Source organism: Saccopteryx bilineata, chromosome 3, assembly GCF_036850765.1.
Source record: "Saccopteryx bilineata isolate mSacBil1 chromosome 3, mSacBil1_pri_phased_curated, whole genome shotgun sequence".
Lineage (NCBI taxonomy): Eukaryota > Metazoa > Chordata > Mammalia > Chiroptera > Emballonuridae > Saccopteryx > Saccopteryx bilineata.
In genome coordinates, this window is record NC_089492.1 from 196,048,603 (window position 1) to 196,066,090 (window position 17,488).

At 47.5% G+C, this 17,488-nt stretch overlaps 1 protein-coding gene across 4 annotated transcripts; it reads right to left on the bottom strand.

Annotated features, from left to right (window-relative positions):
• Nucleotides 1–1,044: 1,044 nt before the first annotated feature.
• PSMG4 (proteasome assembly chaperone 4) lies at nucleotides 1,045–10,687 on the bottom strand. 4 transcript variants are annotated; one of them, XM_066268497.1, is made up of 4 exons: nucleotides 10,398–10,687; nucleotides 5,815–5,890; nucleotides 2,686–2,812; nucleotides 1,178–1,316 (listed from the first exon to the last, which is right to left on the bottom strand). In XM_066268497.1, exons 1-3 carry the CDS (start codon nucleotides 10,569–10,571, stop codon nucleotides 2,691–2,693), a joined length of 372 nt encoding a protein of 123 aa, XP_066124594.1. In that variant the 5' UTR covers nucleotides 10,572–10,687; the 3' UTR covers nucleotides 1,178–1,316; nucleotides 2,686–2,690. The 4 variants fall into 4 exon arrangements, 3 of the variants coding, with proteins under 3 accessions (XP_066124593.1, XP_066124594.1, XP_066124595.1); XR_010730412.1 differs by having other exon boundaries at nucleotides 1,179–1,316; nucleotides 2,618–2,812; XM_066268498.1 differs by lacking the exon at nucleotides 2,686–2,812 and adding an exon at nucleotides 2,451–2,551 and having other exon boundaries at nucleotides 1,179–1,316.
• Nucleotides 10,688–17,488: the final 6,801 nt, after the last annotated feature.

Consider the following 17,488-nt stretch of genomic DNA (forward strand, 5'->3'; position numbering starts at 1 on the left):
GGCTGAGCCCCATGAAATCCCACACCAAGTGGGCAAGGCAGCAAGGGCCCACAGAGCCCGAGGCTCGTCCAGTCCTGCCCTGCTCTGCATGGGGAGTGCCACAGCCACCAGCTGGTCGTGCTTGGACTCCTCAGGCCTGTTTCCTTAGTGGTCAGTAGGGAAACAATTCTCAGGCACTTGCCATTTCAAGTCTACTTCCCCACCACCTACCCATCCCCCACCCAGAGAGACACCTCCAGGCCTCTCCTCCACCAGCCCCTCCTGCATCCTGCCATCCTATCAGGGAGCTGTGGCCCCCTTTCAATCGAAGTTGTGCACAAATGTGGACACCTGAGGCAGGGCTGGGCTGCTCTTCGTTCTTTTCCAGAAGTCAGTAACTTTCATCAAATACCTGCAGTACTAGCACCCAATACCTAATAGGAAAAAGATTGTACATGTTTTGTTTTCTAAGAGTATAACTACTCACAATTAGAGGAAAAGGGCTGGTAAGTTGTTTTGGCCACAGAACAGGAAACAAAAATAAACCTCGTAAAGGAAGTACTGCACTCAAACAATACCACTTCCTAGAACCAAACAAGAAATGACTGAAGTGCCATTAAAATGAATTGTGACCACCACACCGCCCAGCCCCTAAAGGGTGCACAGGCGTGCACGTGCTGGGAAAGGCCCATACTTGACTTTCTTTTAAAGGACGCCTTGCTTGGCTGTATTGTATTTTGGAAAAGCAGCAGTGTTATGCTCAGCAGGAACACCTCCCTGTCCTTTCTGCCACCCCCACACTTGAGATTTCTAAGTCAGAACCATGTTTCTGTACACGTCAACCGGGATTACTCTGGAGGTGCTCAATCATAGCACAAGCCCAAATCTAGTTCTGAATTGTCATTCAAAGCCAAATGTATGCATGATGTCACATCTGTTGTACCCTTTGGGGGAGATTTGTACGTAAATGTACAGAAATAAAAGTGTTGCCCCATCACCTAATTTCCTCTGGAATGTCTTCCCTACCTCATCTGATGGTATCCAGTGAAGGGCATTTCATGACCATTGACAAGTAATAAAAATTCTTTATTCAGATCTCGCTACGTCCCTGTTTTAGCGCCTCTGTAGACTGTCAGCCTGGGAATGGTGGGTGGCCTCTCATCTGCCTGCAGACTCCAAGTCTCAAAGGCAGGCAGGGGCAGAGATGGGACTAATCATAAACTGTTCACTTAGAGCCATCCTCAGGCCCCCTAAGAAGCGGAGATCAGCAGTAAAGTGGAGTCCTTCTCTTCTCTTGTGTACGGTGGGTATCCTGTGGAAACGTGGTCTGCAAGTTCCTAGAGAGGTAGAGAAATGGTTATCTTCTGTGATTCTGTGAGGAATAACTGACAACCCAAAATGCTCTTGTTTAATGTAGTATTTTTTAATAAGAAAACAATGTTTCTTTAATAAAGTTTTATACCACTCTTCTCTCCATAGCCCTGATTTTGTTACTTACTCTTCCTAGAGAGGTGCCCACTGTGCTTCCCAGCCCCGATGATGCCAGCAGAGGCCTAGGAGGTCAGCACAGGAAGTCTGCTGAGGAGACTTTCACCTTACACCCCAGCTATACTCCTCTGAAATGCCTCTATGTCCTGGCCAAACTGTCACCATCCCTGGCTGCTTACCACTGGCTCAGTGCCTTTTGAAACTGTATGAAAGTGTCACAGAGCCCTAAACCATCAGTTCAGGTAGTCCAGAATGACTCCGAAGATTAGAAAGTTCTTTGCCAGTGGTCCTCAACCTTGCCTGTGCTGAGAAGCACTTAGGGGGCTTTCCAACCTGCCAAAGCCTGGGCCCCAGGCCCTGAGTCTCTAGGGAAGGGCCAGGTATAGGCAATCTGTAACAACTTCCCTAGACATTCAAATGTGAAGCCAAGGTTAGGAACCACTGACCCATGAAATATTGGCTTTTGGGAAAAAAAGAATGAAAAAAAACATGCAGCATTTGGTACTAGTAAGATTGGAATCCACTTTAAGAGGCAGGCAGAAAAAGGCTAAGGATTAAAGATGAACAAAGCAAGTATTTGAGACTTGGGGGAAAGAAGAGAGAGACAAGAAAAGACAATGACAACAGGAGCATTTGGAGCCATAAATATGAAGTAGATAAAACCATAATCGACACCTTAATTGCTATGGCACTTATAGTTTGCAAAGTATGTGTATTTAATTCTAAAAATAACCCAGCAGAATGGAGATTATTCCCATTTTATAGGTGAGGAAACAGGGCCCAGAGAAGTTAGAGACTTCACCAAGACCCCAAGTCCAGTGCACAGTGAGGAATGGGGCTCCCCAGGCCTAAGGGAGAGCAGAGCAGAAGAGACAGCCAGGGGAAGGGCTTATTACCTCAGTTTTAACTGGGAACGGATATTAGTCATGACTAATTTAACCCTTTAATCCAATTAGCCCCTTTCAAGCCCAACAAAATCCCACCTTAATCCCTCTCTCCGTTACTGAGCAATCACAAGGCACCTAAGGCCCATGTTGCTTTTCCTCTTCCCCAGCTTGGTCAGTTACAGTGCTGGGCTCACAGTCTAGTGAAGGAATGAAAGGACATCAGTAAGATTAACCCTTTGAAAACAAAATGTAAACACATTAACCTGGTGACAAACAGTGAAATCCAATTCATTTATTTAATGTACACCGTACGTAAATTACAAATCCTCACTTCTGCTAGAACTTTTCGGGGAAAGCCTCCATTTCTTCCTTGATCCTGTTTTCTACAAGTAATGCGAAGTTACTGTCTGTGTTTTGTAGGTTATAGCTGACAAACACCTGCTTGTTGGTCTTCCTGGCTAAAAAGAGAAAACACATTGACACAGCCATGATGAAATACCTGGAGGCTCTGTGTGCCTGGAGTCTGTCTTCTACTTTTATGATTTCAGAGGCAGCTGCTGCAAATGCAAACTAGTCATCTGGACTTTCCCGACATCTCTAGAATAGTGGTTCTTAGAGGGTGGTGCCCACACCAGAAACATTCTCTGGAGACCTGTTAGATCTCCACATGCTCAGGTCCTGCCACTCCACCCACCCCTGGCCACTGAATTAGAAAGGCTGGCATTGGGACCAGCAATCAAGGCCTGGAGCCCTCCAAAGGATCCGAGTACTAACATTTAAGGCCCACTGTCCCCTCACACCGCTGTTTACCTGTTTCACTTCCCTAAAACACCGCTAATAGTCAAGTATTTGAAATATTACAGTTCTCCTTTAGGACTGCCCTCTACTAATTCTACTCTCATCCCAGAGATAATTCCAATTTCTTCACTTCTGTGCATATCCAGACACACACACACATACAGAACTGTGTGTGCACAAATACACATATACACACAAATGTCCATTTCCAATTTGATGTCTAACGTATGTAACAGGGTGTGGCTCCAGCTGTAGAGATCAGTATGAAAGACAAGACACATACCCTGAAGACGAGTAGGGCAGTAAGCCTCACGCCAGTCAATACTGTGAGCGCACCAGAGCTGGGCCTCCTCCCCTGGCCGCACACCACACACAGGGCAGGTGCAAACCCTCCTCCCCATGGAGGTGCGTGCTGCCTCCCACCCCAAGGACTTCAGATGACCACGCCTACTCCACCATCAAAGGCAAAAAGGTGCTGAGGAAAAGTGAGGCTGCAGCCTGTTGAGTCACACCCACTCAGGCTGCCTTCTTTCAGGGGCAGAAAACTCCCTGTCCCCAAGAGTGGCTACTCTGATTCCAATCGCTTTACTTGCTAAGACAGGGTCTTACAGGGAGCAAAACTGTGTCTGCCTGCATTGTCTGCCTCCAGGCCACACAGAGTAAGGGGGTCCCCATCCACACCACAGCCTCCAATGCTTCCAGGGTTCCTCTGAATCCTAGTCTAGATCATCTCTTTCCCAACTTCTTTTCATCCCCCATAGAAAATACTGTTGAGCACACTGCTCTCATCTCACTACCCCGTCTAGACAACTGACAACGGTTAATGATGCATTTTCAACTAATGTGCATAATAATAATAATAATGCATACGAATACATTTTAACAGCACAGAGCTGCGCTGGACAGCCCCTTTGTGACCACAACACTATGTGCGTCACCAGTCCTTGGTGATGCCAGCAGCCACATCACACCACTGGTTTTTCAAGCTGCTTCCATGTGCTTGTCCTTACTGGGCAATGGCTGTGAGCTGCCAGTTCTTGCTAATATAGGCAGGATAGAAACCTTCATTAATAACTGAATTTAATAAGATGGTAAGGATATTATTTTTTCATTTATCTTTTATTTCAATTGATGTAGATCATTATAAATTGATGTAAACCACAGGAGAAAAATGTTAACTTAAAAGTCCAAACATTTGCATAAAACGCAAAAAAACCTAGGTTTTTGCACACAAGCTACTACTATTACACCTCCATCCTAAGAACACTCTTGAGCCCATCTTATTGATCTTTTTGCTTTTGGCATAAACTTATTCATGGCACGCCACATGAGCTCCCACCACCCACACTGTAGTAATCCAGAGCCAGTCTCTGGCGCTAGAACTGTGAACACCCCACGCCTTCACCAGACGAGGTAGGGCACACAGTGGTCTGTGAGATAGAGGCGTGTCACCTCAAACACTGGCAATACACAGTGAAGCACATGGAGCAAATCGTGTCAACTTACATTTGTATGGTTCAGAAAAAAACATGGTGAGGCAATGACAATGACTGGAAGTCTGGGTGCAGGCTGAGCAGGAACTCTTTGCATCTTTTTTGGCAACTTTTCTATAAATTTAAAATTACTTCCTAATAAAAAGTTACCAAAAACTAATTGGGTTTCTCTCATTTCAAGCTAAAGAGGAAGTACAATGGATATTCCCAAAATGCTGCAGAGCAGCCCTCACGGTCCCCACCCTATTCACGCACGGAGCTCAGTGTGGCGAGTCTAGAATGAGCTATCCTCAACCCGTCTGTGACACCGCGCTCCACCTGCACTGTGTGGGACCTCTGCGGCGTGGGTGCAGTGCAGAGAGAATGATAAATCACTTATCAGGGATCAAGTGGACAGAACTGTTAACACAACTAAAATATCGGGGTTGGTCCTCATTCACCAAATACCCAGCATCAGGACACGGGCTCTAGATCTGAACTGGCTAGGAACGCTGGTGACCACGAAGACTGAGAGGACTGGACTGAGGGGATTGTTCAAGGCCCCTGAGCAACCCGAGATGAGTTGGGGACCATGCACACTGCCTGAGGGCAGAATATTTGCCGTCCTTACCAAAACTACCCTGTGTTTGGGGCGTAGGAGGGGTGGAACCTTCATCTTCGTAGTCTTGCTTAACATCCACTCTACGCCACACTCAGGCTGGGCCAGTCTCCCTTCTGAACTCTGAACATCACAGGGAGTGAAGGACAGTCCCCACTGCACAGTGCTGGCACCGTGCTCCACAGGCTCTGCTGAGTCCCCAAAAGGTCCAGGAGGGTACCTGCAGCTACTGCACTGGGTGCTGTGGACATCATTCACACTCTCTCCCCATAAGGTCATGTGCTTACAGAAAGGAGTGAAATCACCTGTCACTCATAAACTCAGACAGCAGCCGAGGCACAGCATGGGAGTCCCTGAGGGGGCATGCTGGCCCTGAGGCAGTGGTGGCACCGAGGGCACGGATGTACCCTCCTAAAGGAAACACAGCACAGGACACAAAGGCCTGGGCTTACCATACAGTCGTCAGTGGACTTATCGCTCAGTATAAAGATTCTTTATTGCTAAAGTGACTTGCCTCGTGGTGCCTTCAAACAGTGAGGCCCCTCTTGCAGCACCAGCCATGGGTACATACCTAAGCGCTGGGCAAGGCCAGTGGATGTCGTGTCGGAAGTGTCTCCGAGGAGGGAAGTGGACACAGGGATGGAATCCTAAAAGGAAAACAGAGAGTGCTACGCTGCTTCCCCATTAGCCAAACTTCTGTTGCTTCCAATTCTCCATGAGGGTGGTCAGGGTAGGCCCTGGGAGGTTAGACACACTCACCAGAGAAGGTCTGGCACCTGTGTCAGCAGCCAGGCAGGCTGGCCCTCTAAGCATATGAGGTCCTAAAGCTGGGCAAGCTGAAGGCACTGAAACCTGGCATCACATTGCTGTCAGCAAGTTTGAGGACTTATTGCACATAAAGGGCTTGGTTCAGCGTTGGAAGCTCCAGAGCACTCTGAAGGGCAATGTTACAACCAGGAGGGAAGCACACAAGATCACTAAGGCCACAGCTGGAAGAGAGCAATCAGAGCCTGGGTGCCCAGTGCCACCAGGCTCCTCCTGCCCCAGTGGGGCCAGTGGAGAATGCAGGACACCTGCTCTCCTCCCAGGGACCTGTGAGGATGCACAGTGCCACTGCCCTAATGCTGTCTGGGCAACAAAGGCCCTGTGACTTTGCAAAACGGCACCAGCCATCTGCGTCCAAACAATGACAATAAAAACTTTTGAATATGCTTGGTTATTTATCATTTCAGACAAGAAGAAATAAAACTAAAGATAAATAACTGTGGCCCTTCTGAAATCTAGAGGTAATCTTACTTCCAATTCCTTTGGAAGCAATCCCCTTTATCACTGAAAATGTCTAGCTTAAAAGGAAAAAGGCTGATAACTTATAATACAGCTGAAATTACTTGTACTGTAAGCAGAGCACAGATCAGAGACTGCTCCTTATCTCCTAAGAGTTCAAAGTGACTTCAATATGAGAATGAATTTGTCTAGATCTGTAAAAGATGGTAAGAATGAAAGCATTTACTACAGGCTTCTTCTTTAAAAAGATATAAAAACATGGTCTTAATGAATTTGCTGTATATAGATTTCAGGGTGGCCAGAGGACCAGTTTTCACGTACCCAGGTGGGCCAGATGCATCCTCAATGATCTGAACACAAAGGGCCCTCTATCATGGTCCAAGGCCTGTTTCCCCCGTGCTGGTAGAGACTACATTATCCTAGCTCTCAGCTTCTCTCGGCACAACCAGACCTGCCCAATGCCAGGTGGGCCAGCTGGAAGGCAGCACAGTTGTATGGTTTTGTTCTCCATGGTCCAGTCTTACGTTTGAGGATTTGGGGGCAAGGCAGGAGGAGGGGAGACTTCAAAGGCCCTTCAGTGCCATCCTCTGCTCATGGGCCAGTCAACTTTCTCCAAGAAGGGCCAGAGAGTAAACAGTTGAGTGTTTATGGATGACAAGGTCCAGGAGCAACCGCTCAACTCTGCCATCAAAGTGCAAAAGCTGTTACGAAACCTACCAAATGGATGGGCACAGCTGTGTTCCAACAAAACCTTATCACAAAAGTAAACAGGGCCAGCCCCCAGGCTACAGTGTGCGGAGCCCTATCCCACAGGAACCAGTTTCCCTATCTTAAATTATGGCCTGTGCCTCTACTCTCCTCTGCCCCTGGAGGGCAATGTTCTTGGCACACTGTGGTCAGTGAGTGCAAATGGCTCCTTTCCCTTTTCCTGCTGTGATCCTGATGTAAGGTGACTTTCCAGTTGAGAAAATACACCCTACTAAGAGCTATGACTATCAAGTGGTCAAACCACCAGAACCACCTACAGGAGGAGCCTTGAAACTGAGTCAAGGAATCTATGCCTAGTCTTACCAACAAGCAGCCCTGGGCCCCAAAAGGCCACAGCCTTACACACTACACATGCAGCCTGTGACTACAGCATTAGGATTAGGATAGACGGTACACTGGCTCCAGGGCACCACGCCCTCCAAACACAAAGCCCTCCTCACAATCCCTGCCCCTCTAGGCCCTCCTCCCATCCTCCAATGAAAGCAGCCCTGGTGCCCCAACCAGACAGCTCGGTTGGTTAGAGCCTCATCCAAAAGACCTAGAATTGTCACCTTCCAAAGGCCCACCTGCTGGGACTCCCTGAAAAAGAAAGAAAACAAAACCAGAAAAAGAACAGTGAGGAAAAAGGCATGTGAGAAAGGCAGCTAAAAGAGGGATACTGTGTGGACATCCAGAAGTCCCATGTGGATGCTATCTCCTTCCTAAAGCTTTGCCTAGGTCCTCCCTGATTACTTCCTCCTCTGATTTCCCACAATCCCTGGGGACCCTCAGAGATCACAATACTCACTGCCCAGCTGCTGAGGGCTACTGGCAGTCTTCTCTAGCAAAAGGGGAGTTCCCTGAGAGTTCCTCACTCGTACATTCAACAGGGATTTAATGAGCAACTTGTCAAGCACTTGGGATACAAAAACCCGTAAAACAGACAAACCTCAACACTAACAATAAATTGCAGAGGGAGCAACAGCTGGGGCATGCTAGTGTGCCAGAGCATCTAAGAGGCCAGTGAGTGGACAGGGTGTGAGCAGGGGAGCTCTCCCAAGTGCTAGGGCCTGGAAGGTCACTACAGTCTCTGGACTGTGCTCTGAGTTTCTTTCTTGAAAAGCCTGGAGCAGAGGAATGACATCTAACTGCAGTCTGCTGCCTCATGGAAAACCAGCCATAAAGCACTGTTGTGGGTTGAATTGTGTCCTCCAAAAAGACACATCCATGTCCTAACTCCTAGAACCTGTGATGTTACTTTATTAGAAAACAGGGTCTTTGCAGAAATAATTAAAATGTAAGTTAAGGTCATATTGGAGTAGAATGGACCTTTAATTTATGGTCCATAATTACAAGTGCATGACTGATGCCCTTGTAAGAAAAGAAAATGCACAGACATTCAGAGGAGGCTACATGACACAGCAACAAAGACTGGCGTGATGAAGCTGCAAGCCAAGGAACACGAAGGAAAGCTGGCAATGCCACAAGCTGGAGAGGCAGGGGATGATTATCCCTTGGCCTCCAGGGCCACCCCTGACAGCACCTGCAATTCAGACTTCTGGCCTCCAGAACTGTGGGAGAACTGCTCTGTTGTTTTAAGCCACCCAGTTTATAGCATTTTGTTACATCAGCTCTAAGAAACTGAACAGAAGCAAAAAGGGGAATCAGCCAAAGAGGAGAGATGCTGCAACCCTGGCCCAGGTGGCAGATGTTAAGGCAGAGGTCAGGAACCTTTTTGGTTGAGAGAGCCATGAGCGCCACATATTTTAAAATGTAATTCCGTGAGAGCCATACAACGACCCATGTATGTTACACATTATCCAATAAAAATTTGGTACTGTCTCGGAAGACAGCTGTGATTGGCTCCAGCCACCTGCAACCATGAACATGAATGGTAGAAAATGGATTGTAATACATGAGAATGTTTTATGTTTTTAACGCTATTATTTTTTTTATTAAAGATTTGTCTGCGAGCCAGATGCAGCCATCAAAAGAGCCACATCTGGCTCATGAGCCATAGGTTCCCAACCCCTGCCTTAAGGTGACAAGTGGTTGGATTCCCTGTATGTTTTGGGTGTTTTTTTAAAGTATATTTGCCATACAGTAGTTTCAGATGTACAATATAGTAATTGTACATTTGTAAACCTTACTATAAAATCACCACAATAAGCCTCATTATATCCCCAAGACTTACTTATTTTGTAACTATGATTCCCCTTCACCTTTTTCACCCATCCCCCACTCCGTACCCCCTCTGGCAACCATCATTTTGTTCTCTGGATGAGTCTGTTTCTGTTTTGGCCTGTTTGTTCATTTTGGGGTTTGTTTTAGACTCCACATAAGTTAAATCTTACGGTATTTGTCTTTCTCTCTCTGACTTATCTCACTGAACGTTGACTCACGTCTGCTTTGACTGAGAGCAGTGCTCATAGATTGACCGCCACTCCTGTGTGGGGTGTGGAAGAGAGGTCTCAAGGGTGACTCCTAGGTTCCAGAGCAGTTACCGTAACAGAGAGGCGCTGGCTGTGAGGAGCAGATTTAAGGTCGAGTTTAGACTTGAATATGTTTATTATGAGATGCCCATAGACTTACAAGTGAACACACAGAAGTGTGAAAGAAAGAGGTCTGTACTGGAAGCACAGATAGATACCGGTGTGGGCAACACAGAAAGAGCCTGAAAACTAAGAGGCAGATGCCATCCCCCAGGGCGCAAGAGTGACCGGATGGCAGAGGTCCCACGATGAAGCCCCCGGGCACTCCAACTACAGATATGGGAGAGAGAAGGAGCCCCAGAGTGGCGGGACTGCAGGGCAGGGGCCTGCCTGGGGTCCCACGTGCTGGCCTGGCCGCACACAGCTCCCCTCCAGGTGGCGCACGTCCAGACCGACCCCTGTTCCCTAAGACACCCAAAACCCCAGCGGGCCCAGGAGGCCACCCCTGCAACCTGTGGAAAGCCGAACCCGCGGCCTCCCCAGCGGGCACCGGGCGCGCGTCGCTCCGCCACCGGCCGGGCCCCGAGCCCCGCACTGGCCCGGCCGCCCAGTGACCGCACCCCTCCACCGCGGCTCTACCTCTGCCCCCACCCCCAACTGCCCCCCACCATCCCAGCCCACCCGCACTCACATAGCGGCTGCACATGGCCACCGCCAGGTTGCGCAGGTGCGGCGTGGCCCCCACCCACAGGAAGAGCGAGTCCGTCAGCCGCATCACGTGGAAGTGGACCAGCTGCTCCCACAGCCTCGCGCTGAAGTTGTGCAGGGACACGTCCCCGCCCGCGGCAGCTCGCAGCCCCTCCATGCCGCCGGCCGGCCCCAGCCCACCAGCGCCGCGACTCCGGTCAACGCCGCTGTCGCCGAAAAGGCTAGACCTGAGCAGCCGAGCGCCGAGCGACGGAGCGCGCCTTCGCTTTAGGCCCCGGGAGTGGGCGGGGGGATTTTGAGCGATCCGGGGAGTGGGCGGGGCACAGGGCGGGGCATGGTTGGTGTGGGCGGGACCAGGAGTCAGGAGTGGGCGGGCCCGGAGGCCCAGGAAGTGGGTCGTGGGAGTTGCGCACGCTGGAGTGAGCAGGGGCGAGGCGGGGCGGGGCGGGGCTGGGCACCTGGGCCCTTGCTTTGCAGACTGAGCCGTGGCGCTGCAGGCTTGCCCTCTTCTCTCCCGAGTCCGTAAGTTGTTAGACAATGGCGGGGAAAGCCTGCCCTCGTCACTTAACTGGGGCAGGGTCGGCGTGGGCGGTGACTTGTTCTCTGCCTCCCCCACCCCAGTGAGTGCAGGCTGGTGGCGCTCAGGTGCAGGAGCTGGCCGCCTCGGCTCCGACATCGCGACACGCCCCACAAAGACAACCCTGATTCCCCTCATGCCATCTTGGTTATGCATTCATTGCTGAAGTCCTTTTCCTGCTCCTGGCAGCCCTGTACCTCCGGGAAGCCTGGAATGCACTAGCCTTAACAATGGCAACGCCATCCCGGGTCAAGGCACAGGCAGGAACAGATCCATGTTTCTGTTTGTCTCTCCCTGCCTCTCTCTAAAATCAATACATACATTTAGAAAAATATAAAGAATGGCACCGATGTTGGAGAAAGCCTATGAAAGGGAAAATTGTTTCAACTGAGTTGAGAGGATGGGCGAGCACTGTTTCAGACTCAGACCCTCTAAACTGCAATTGTGTATCAGCGTGGGCCATGGGCTCATCTTTTAACTTCTCTGAGACTCAGTTTCCTCATCTGCAAGATGGACATAAGAATAAGTACCGCTCAGAGAAGTGGAAAGTATTATGAGCAAGTACATGGAAAGTAGAGTGGATGGTGATCATTATCATCCCAGTTGAAGGACCCTTTAATTTTAGTCACTTTGAGGCACTACAGCAGGGGTCAGGAACATATGGCTCGCGAGCCAGATGTGGCTCTTTTGATGGCTGCATCTGGCTCGCAGACAAATCTTTAATAAAAAAATAATAATGTTAAAAATATAAAACATTCTCATGTATTACAATCCATTTCCTACTGCTCATGTTCATGGTTGCGGGTGGCTGGAGCCAATCACAGCTGTCTTCCAGGACAACACCAAATTTTTATTGGATAATGCGTAATGTACACGGGTCGTTGTATGGCTCTCATGAAATTACATTTTAAAATATGTGGCGTTCATGGCTCAACCAAAAGTTCCCGACCCCTGCACTACAGAGTTGAAATAAGGAAGCCTTCATCGTATTAAGAAGGAGTGTTTGTTTGTTCTAGTGTTTGTGCTAAAAGAAAACAGGGCCCACTTTGACAGATGCTGTTATAACTGGTTGTTGGGTTTTACATCAGAGCTGTCACAAGTGCTTTAAAAAAGTTCTTTTAAAATCTTATATATCTAAGTTGACTAAAATAAAATTTTAAAGGGTATTTTGATAGGTTTGTTCTCTCTACCAATTATCAATGATTCAATAAATAGTCAATTTTCAGTTCGATTTTTTAAACAGCTTTATTAAGGTATAAGTGACATACAATAACTGCACCTATTTAAAGTATACAAATCAAAGTTTTGACACATGTAGAACCCATGAAAACAGCCACAATCAAAATAGTAAACATGTCCACCATCCCCAAAGGTTCCCGAAGCCCTTGGTAATCCTTCCTGCCTCTACCCCAACCACTGATCTGTATTTTGTCATTACAGCTTAGTTTACATTGTCTACAGTTTTATTAAATGGAATCATACAGTAGATAAAATTTTTGTCTGCTTTTTCACTCATCATAGTTATCTCGATTCATCTAGGTTGTAGGGTAAATGAATAGTTCGTTCCTTTCTATGGCTGAGCAATATTCTAGTGTGTGGCTGGCTAAACCACCATCTGTTCATCCGTTCACATGTTGATGTTCATTTGGGCTGTTTCCCGTTTGGGGACATTATAATAAAGCTGCTATCAACACATGTGTACCAGTAAGTCTCTGTAGGGACATATGCTTTCATTTCTTGTAGATGAGTACCTAGGAGTAAATGGTTATGTCATATGTGTAACTTTTCAAGAACCTGACAAACTGTTTCCCACAGTGATTTGCATTTCATTAAGTTCTAATGAACCTCAATTCATATGTCACATCATACACAAAAATGAATTCAAATGGTTTATAGACCCAAACATAAAACCTAAGACTATAAAGCTTCTAGGAGAAAGCCTTTGTGGCCTTTATTTAGAAAAAGATCTCATAGGAAAAACACCAAAAGCATAATGCATAAAAGAATAAATTGATAAATTAAACTAATGGAGCAGATGATCTCACCCACACCTCCACTCTAATATCTTCCAATGCTTTGTCCGCCTAGAATGCAAGTACAATTTTTAAAATAGAAAGTTTGTATCTTAAGAATCTTAACTGTCTGTGGAAACTAAATAGTTAACACTCTATTGCTTCACTGTCCTCCCCCACACCTACCTAGCACAAGTTGAAACATGTTCCTTTCTCCTACATCTGAGCTCTAAGCACCACTGGGAAAACCAGGTGACCCAGTCATGCCCTTCAACATCAGCTGCCCCTTAAACACTGCCTTGCAGCCCCTAGATTGTGTCCTCTCTCATTTATCTTAAAGACTCTTCTTTTCAAGCCCTAATGCTTCCCAAGCCCAAGTTCAGCAGATGCCCCTGCTTATGATTCTATAAAGAAAATAGAGGTGATCAACTCTAATTTCCCCAATTCCTTGTATCTCTACTCAAACCCTCATCTTAATCTGATCGCATTCTTACTTTTATTCCTCATGACAGTGGGAGATGTCAAAGTTTACCCACTTGTGCTCTAACCCTGTCCTTCTCCACATCCACAGGAACCTCACTTCATCAACTGGTAAGCTCTGAGATGTGCCGCCTAGATCCCCCTTCAAGAAAGGACTTGTCTCAGCTGCTGGAAATGCTGTTCACAGAAAGCCTTCTTCTGCAACCTCCTTTAGAGACTGCATACATTTCCCAGGGCATCCTGCATCCAGTGGCTGATGGAGGCAGCAGGATAAAGGCTGGGCCATGGTGGCCCAATGCAGGATAATTGTGTTGCGCTGTTTTCACTCCAGAGCACCTGGGAGGTGAGGAGGTCAGCTGAAGCTGTCTACTAGAAGGAGAGTATTCACTTTGAACCATCGGAAGAAATCAAGACAGATGATCAGGAGGCTGAGTGTGGTCATTCCCCCCCCCTCAGAAAAAGTCTTATGGTCTCTTGATCAGTTTCCAGACCTGGAACTCAGTAACAGAAGAGGTGGCCAGGTTCCCTGCAGCACCATGACAAGTATATACAGTGTGACCACTTTGCACTTCCACAAAAGGTCCAATGGCCACTTACTCAGGTAACAGTACACTAGGGAAAGAGGAAGACCCAAATATTATGAGTATCAGAATTGGAATAGAGATCTGGAGACCTGAGGTATCATCATGGTCATCCCAGTAGGGTGGGAGTATATGAAAACCAGATGACCTCTCCTCCCTCTCTTCCAGAGCTGTCAATTCCAAGGGAACTCTCTGATAAATATTCAGCCTCAACTCTCTGAAGTTGCTGTCTGAAGAACCCAGCCTGGGACAGGCTTCCTCTGTGATCTGTTGTTCTCACTTTATACATTCCCTGGGCAACTTCACCCATGGCCATGATTTTGTTCATCACCTAACCTGTAAAGTATGAATCTACATCCTTGCTCTTCTTAGAGCCACATACATACCCAACTGGCTATTGGCTGTCACTTCCTAACTGGCCTCCTAGCTCCTGGACACTCAGCATGTCTACACCTAATCTCATCATCTCTTCCATCTCCTCCTTCCTACCCTGTAAACCAGGGGTCCCCAAACATTTTACACAGGGGGCCAGTTCACTGTCCCTCAGACCATTGGAGGGCCGGACTATAAAAAAAACTATGAACAAATCCCTATGCACACTGCACATATCTTATTTTAAAGTAAAAAAAAAACAAAACGGGAACAAATACAATACTTAAAATAAAGAACAAGTAAATTTAAATCAACAAACTGACCAGTATTTAAATGGGAACTATGCTCCTCTCACTGACCACCAATGAAAGAGGTGCCCCTTCCAGAAGTGCGGCAGGGGCTGGATAAATGGCCTCAGGGGGCCTCATGTGGCCCGCGGGCCGTAGTTTGGGGACCCCTGCTGTAAACCCTTTCCTTTCTTGCCATGGACCAGTGCAGCTCCTAATAATGGTGCGGAATTAAGGAAACATACTTATTAAGAAAAAAGGATGGGACCGGGAGGACTCTTCAAATGCTGATGGCAATATCCGAGTGTCCCAAAGCCCCAGTTTGCTTTATTATATAACCATATGCAAATCAAGAAAGTTCTTGTTACAAAGTTACACATCTGAGGCTAAAACAGGAACTCTCCCAAGGCATAAACAGGAATCCCACCCACCCCCACCATGCATAAGTGAAATCTACCAACATCTGAACAAACAAAAGAGGAAAGGCGTGTAAATTGATTCCAGCAAGTTAAGGAAGCAAGTGAAGTGGGTGCAAATACTCAGCATCATTGCCAATATGGAAGTGGTGGGGGCAGAACTTAGCCTTTTGCTAAGCCTCGAATCTACAATACAATGGCTTTTTGCCATTTACAATCCACAACACTTTCTCTACGTTAGTGAATGTATCACCACTCACTCAGTGTCCCCAGCTGTAACTCAAGGACCTTCTCCAGCATACAGTGCTGCCTGCTGAAGTCTCTCATATGCCCTTCCCATTCTTCACACCTACACTGCTGTCCTGGTGCAGAGCTCACCTTTCTCTTGCTTGGGCTGCTGCTATGGCACTCTGACGGTCTTCCCTGCTTCTTTCTCACTGGCTTCCAATTTGTCTTTCTCACTATTTCCAGACAGACCTATTGAACAAATAAATTTGCTCATGTTCTGCCCATAGTAAGAAAAATCCTTCAGTGATGCTTGGCCTAAACACCTGTGCAGGCCCAGAGACCCCGGCCCCAGCTGCCAGTCCGCTCCATGGCTAGCCCTGCCCTCACCTCCATCTTCATGCTGAACTCCAAGAGGTGGCTGGAACTGACTGCCTCTATTTGCCCTAGACACCATTGCCCATGGTGCCCCCTGCCTGGGCCTGCCCCAGACTAACCTGCAGAAGAAACCCCTGTCCTAAAGTGACCCCTGAGGGAAGCTTTCCCTGCCTCAGGAAGGCAGGCTGTACCATGTCCTGGTCCTTCCTTTTTGCCTCCCACAGAACAATCTTTTCTGTTACAGCCTGTGTGCTGCTCACCTTCCTATTCAGCATAAGCTTCTTAAGGGGTCTCCCATCTCCCCTGCAGTGCACAGCCCAGCCATGCACTTAGTAGTCATAAAACAACGGTTGATTATGGGGTTGAGTGCTGAGGGAGAAGAATAAATAAAAGCCTCCTCCAGGCCTGGCTCCACCATTGATTAGGCATTTGCCTCTGGTCTCGGTCTCTGTTACCTGATCTGCTTAGATGATCTCTAAGGCACCTACCAGAGCTAATACCCTATGAAGATCAGGAAAGAAGGTAGAACCATAACCTTAACTGGAGCCCTCTTGGCCAGCGCTGAGCAGGAGGATGGTATTCTCCAGGGAACCAGTAGGTGGCAGGTGGGAAAGAGGTAGGCCAAGGCAGTCAGAAAGCAAGAGGTGAGTTCCTGGGTTTCCCACCCTTAACTAGTGAACTCCATCAAGAGCAGTCTTTTCCCTAGACTTTGCAATTTTAGAATTCTCCAATGAAACAGAAGATCTGGTTTCCCAAGGATCTCACAGCCCATATAATGCAAAAGTACCCAGCAACAGATTGCCAAAGAGGCCAGCCTACCAGCTGTCTGCTTGAAGAGAGGGCCGGGGATCTTGGGTATTTTGATTCCTCCCTCTCCTATTTCTGCTACCAGTTTGGGTTGTGAGCCTTTGTTTCATTAAAAATCAAGAATTAAAGAATTTTTTAGATGATCGATAAGAAAACTGCTCCATAGGGAGGACACCTGTCACCTCTCTTCCAGGTGAAGAAAGGTAAGTACTGGATTTAGAATGCACACTATCCAAAGATGGAGCTGCCCCTTGGCACATTCATGGTGCAAGCAAAACGTCACGAGAACATCCAGAAGTTTACAGCATCACAGGAATCTCTCATGAAATTGCTGGGCCTTTAATCCAAAATTGGCCCAGAACTGTTATATTGATGGCTGGTAATGTGATGCTTACGTTAGTAACAGGCTCGGTTATGCTGTGGTAACATTTTAACTCTGAAATGGAAATGGTCTGATGCAACACAGTCTATCTTTAGCCCATGATGTATTTCTGGCTTGGGCTGAAAGGGTAAGGGTAGGAGGTGAGGTGGGGGACTCTGCTCCAGATAGCTCTTTAGGACCCAGAACGACACCTTCTCCACAGCAGCAGCAGAAGAGGGAGCTGCAGTGTTGTGTCTGGCCTTACGGTGCTCCAATCTAGAAGTGACACATCACATCTTGTGCCCTTTAGCAGAAAGTAGTCACCTGTCACTGCCTACTTGAGGGGAGAGTGGGAAGGGGAGAAGGGGCCAACAGGGGGGAAAGGATTGGGTGCAAAATGTGGTGGGCAGAGGGAATTTTTCTAACCTTTTGACCTCCTTTACCCACTCCCCAGCCCCAATCTGTCAACCATCATGTGTTCTCTGTCTATGAGTTTGGTTAGAGTGTTTGTTTGTTTGTTTGTTTGTTTTAGATTCCACATATAAGTAAAATCATATGGTACTTGTCTTTCTCTGTCT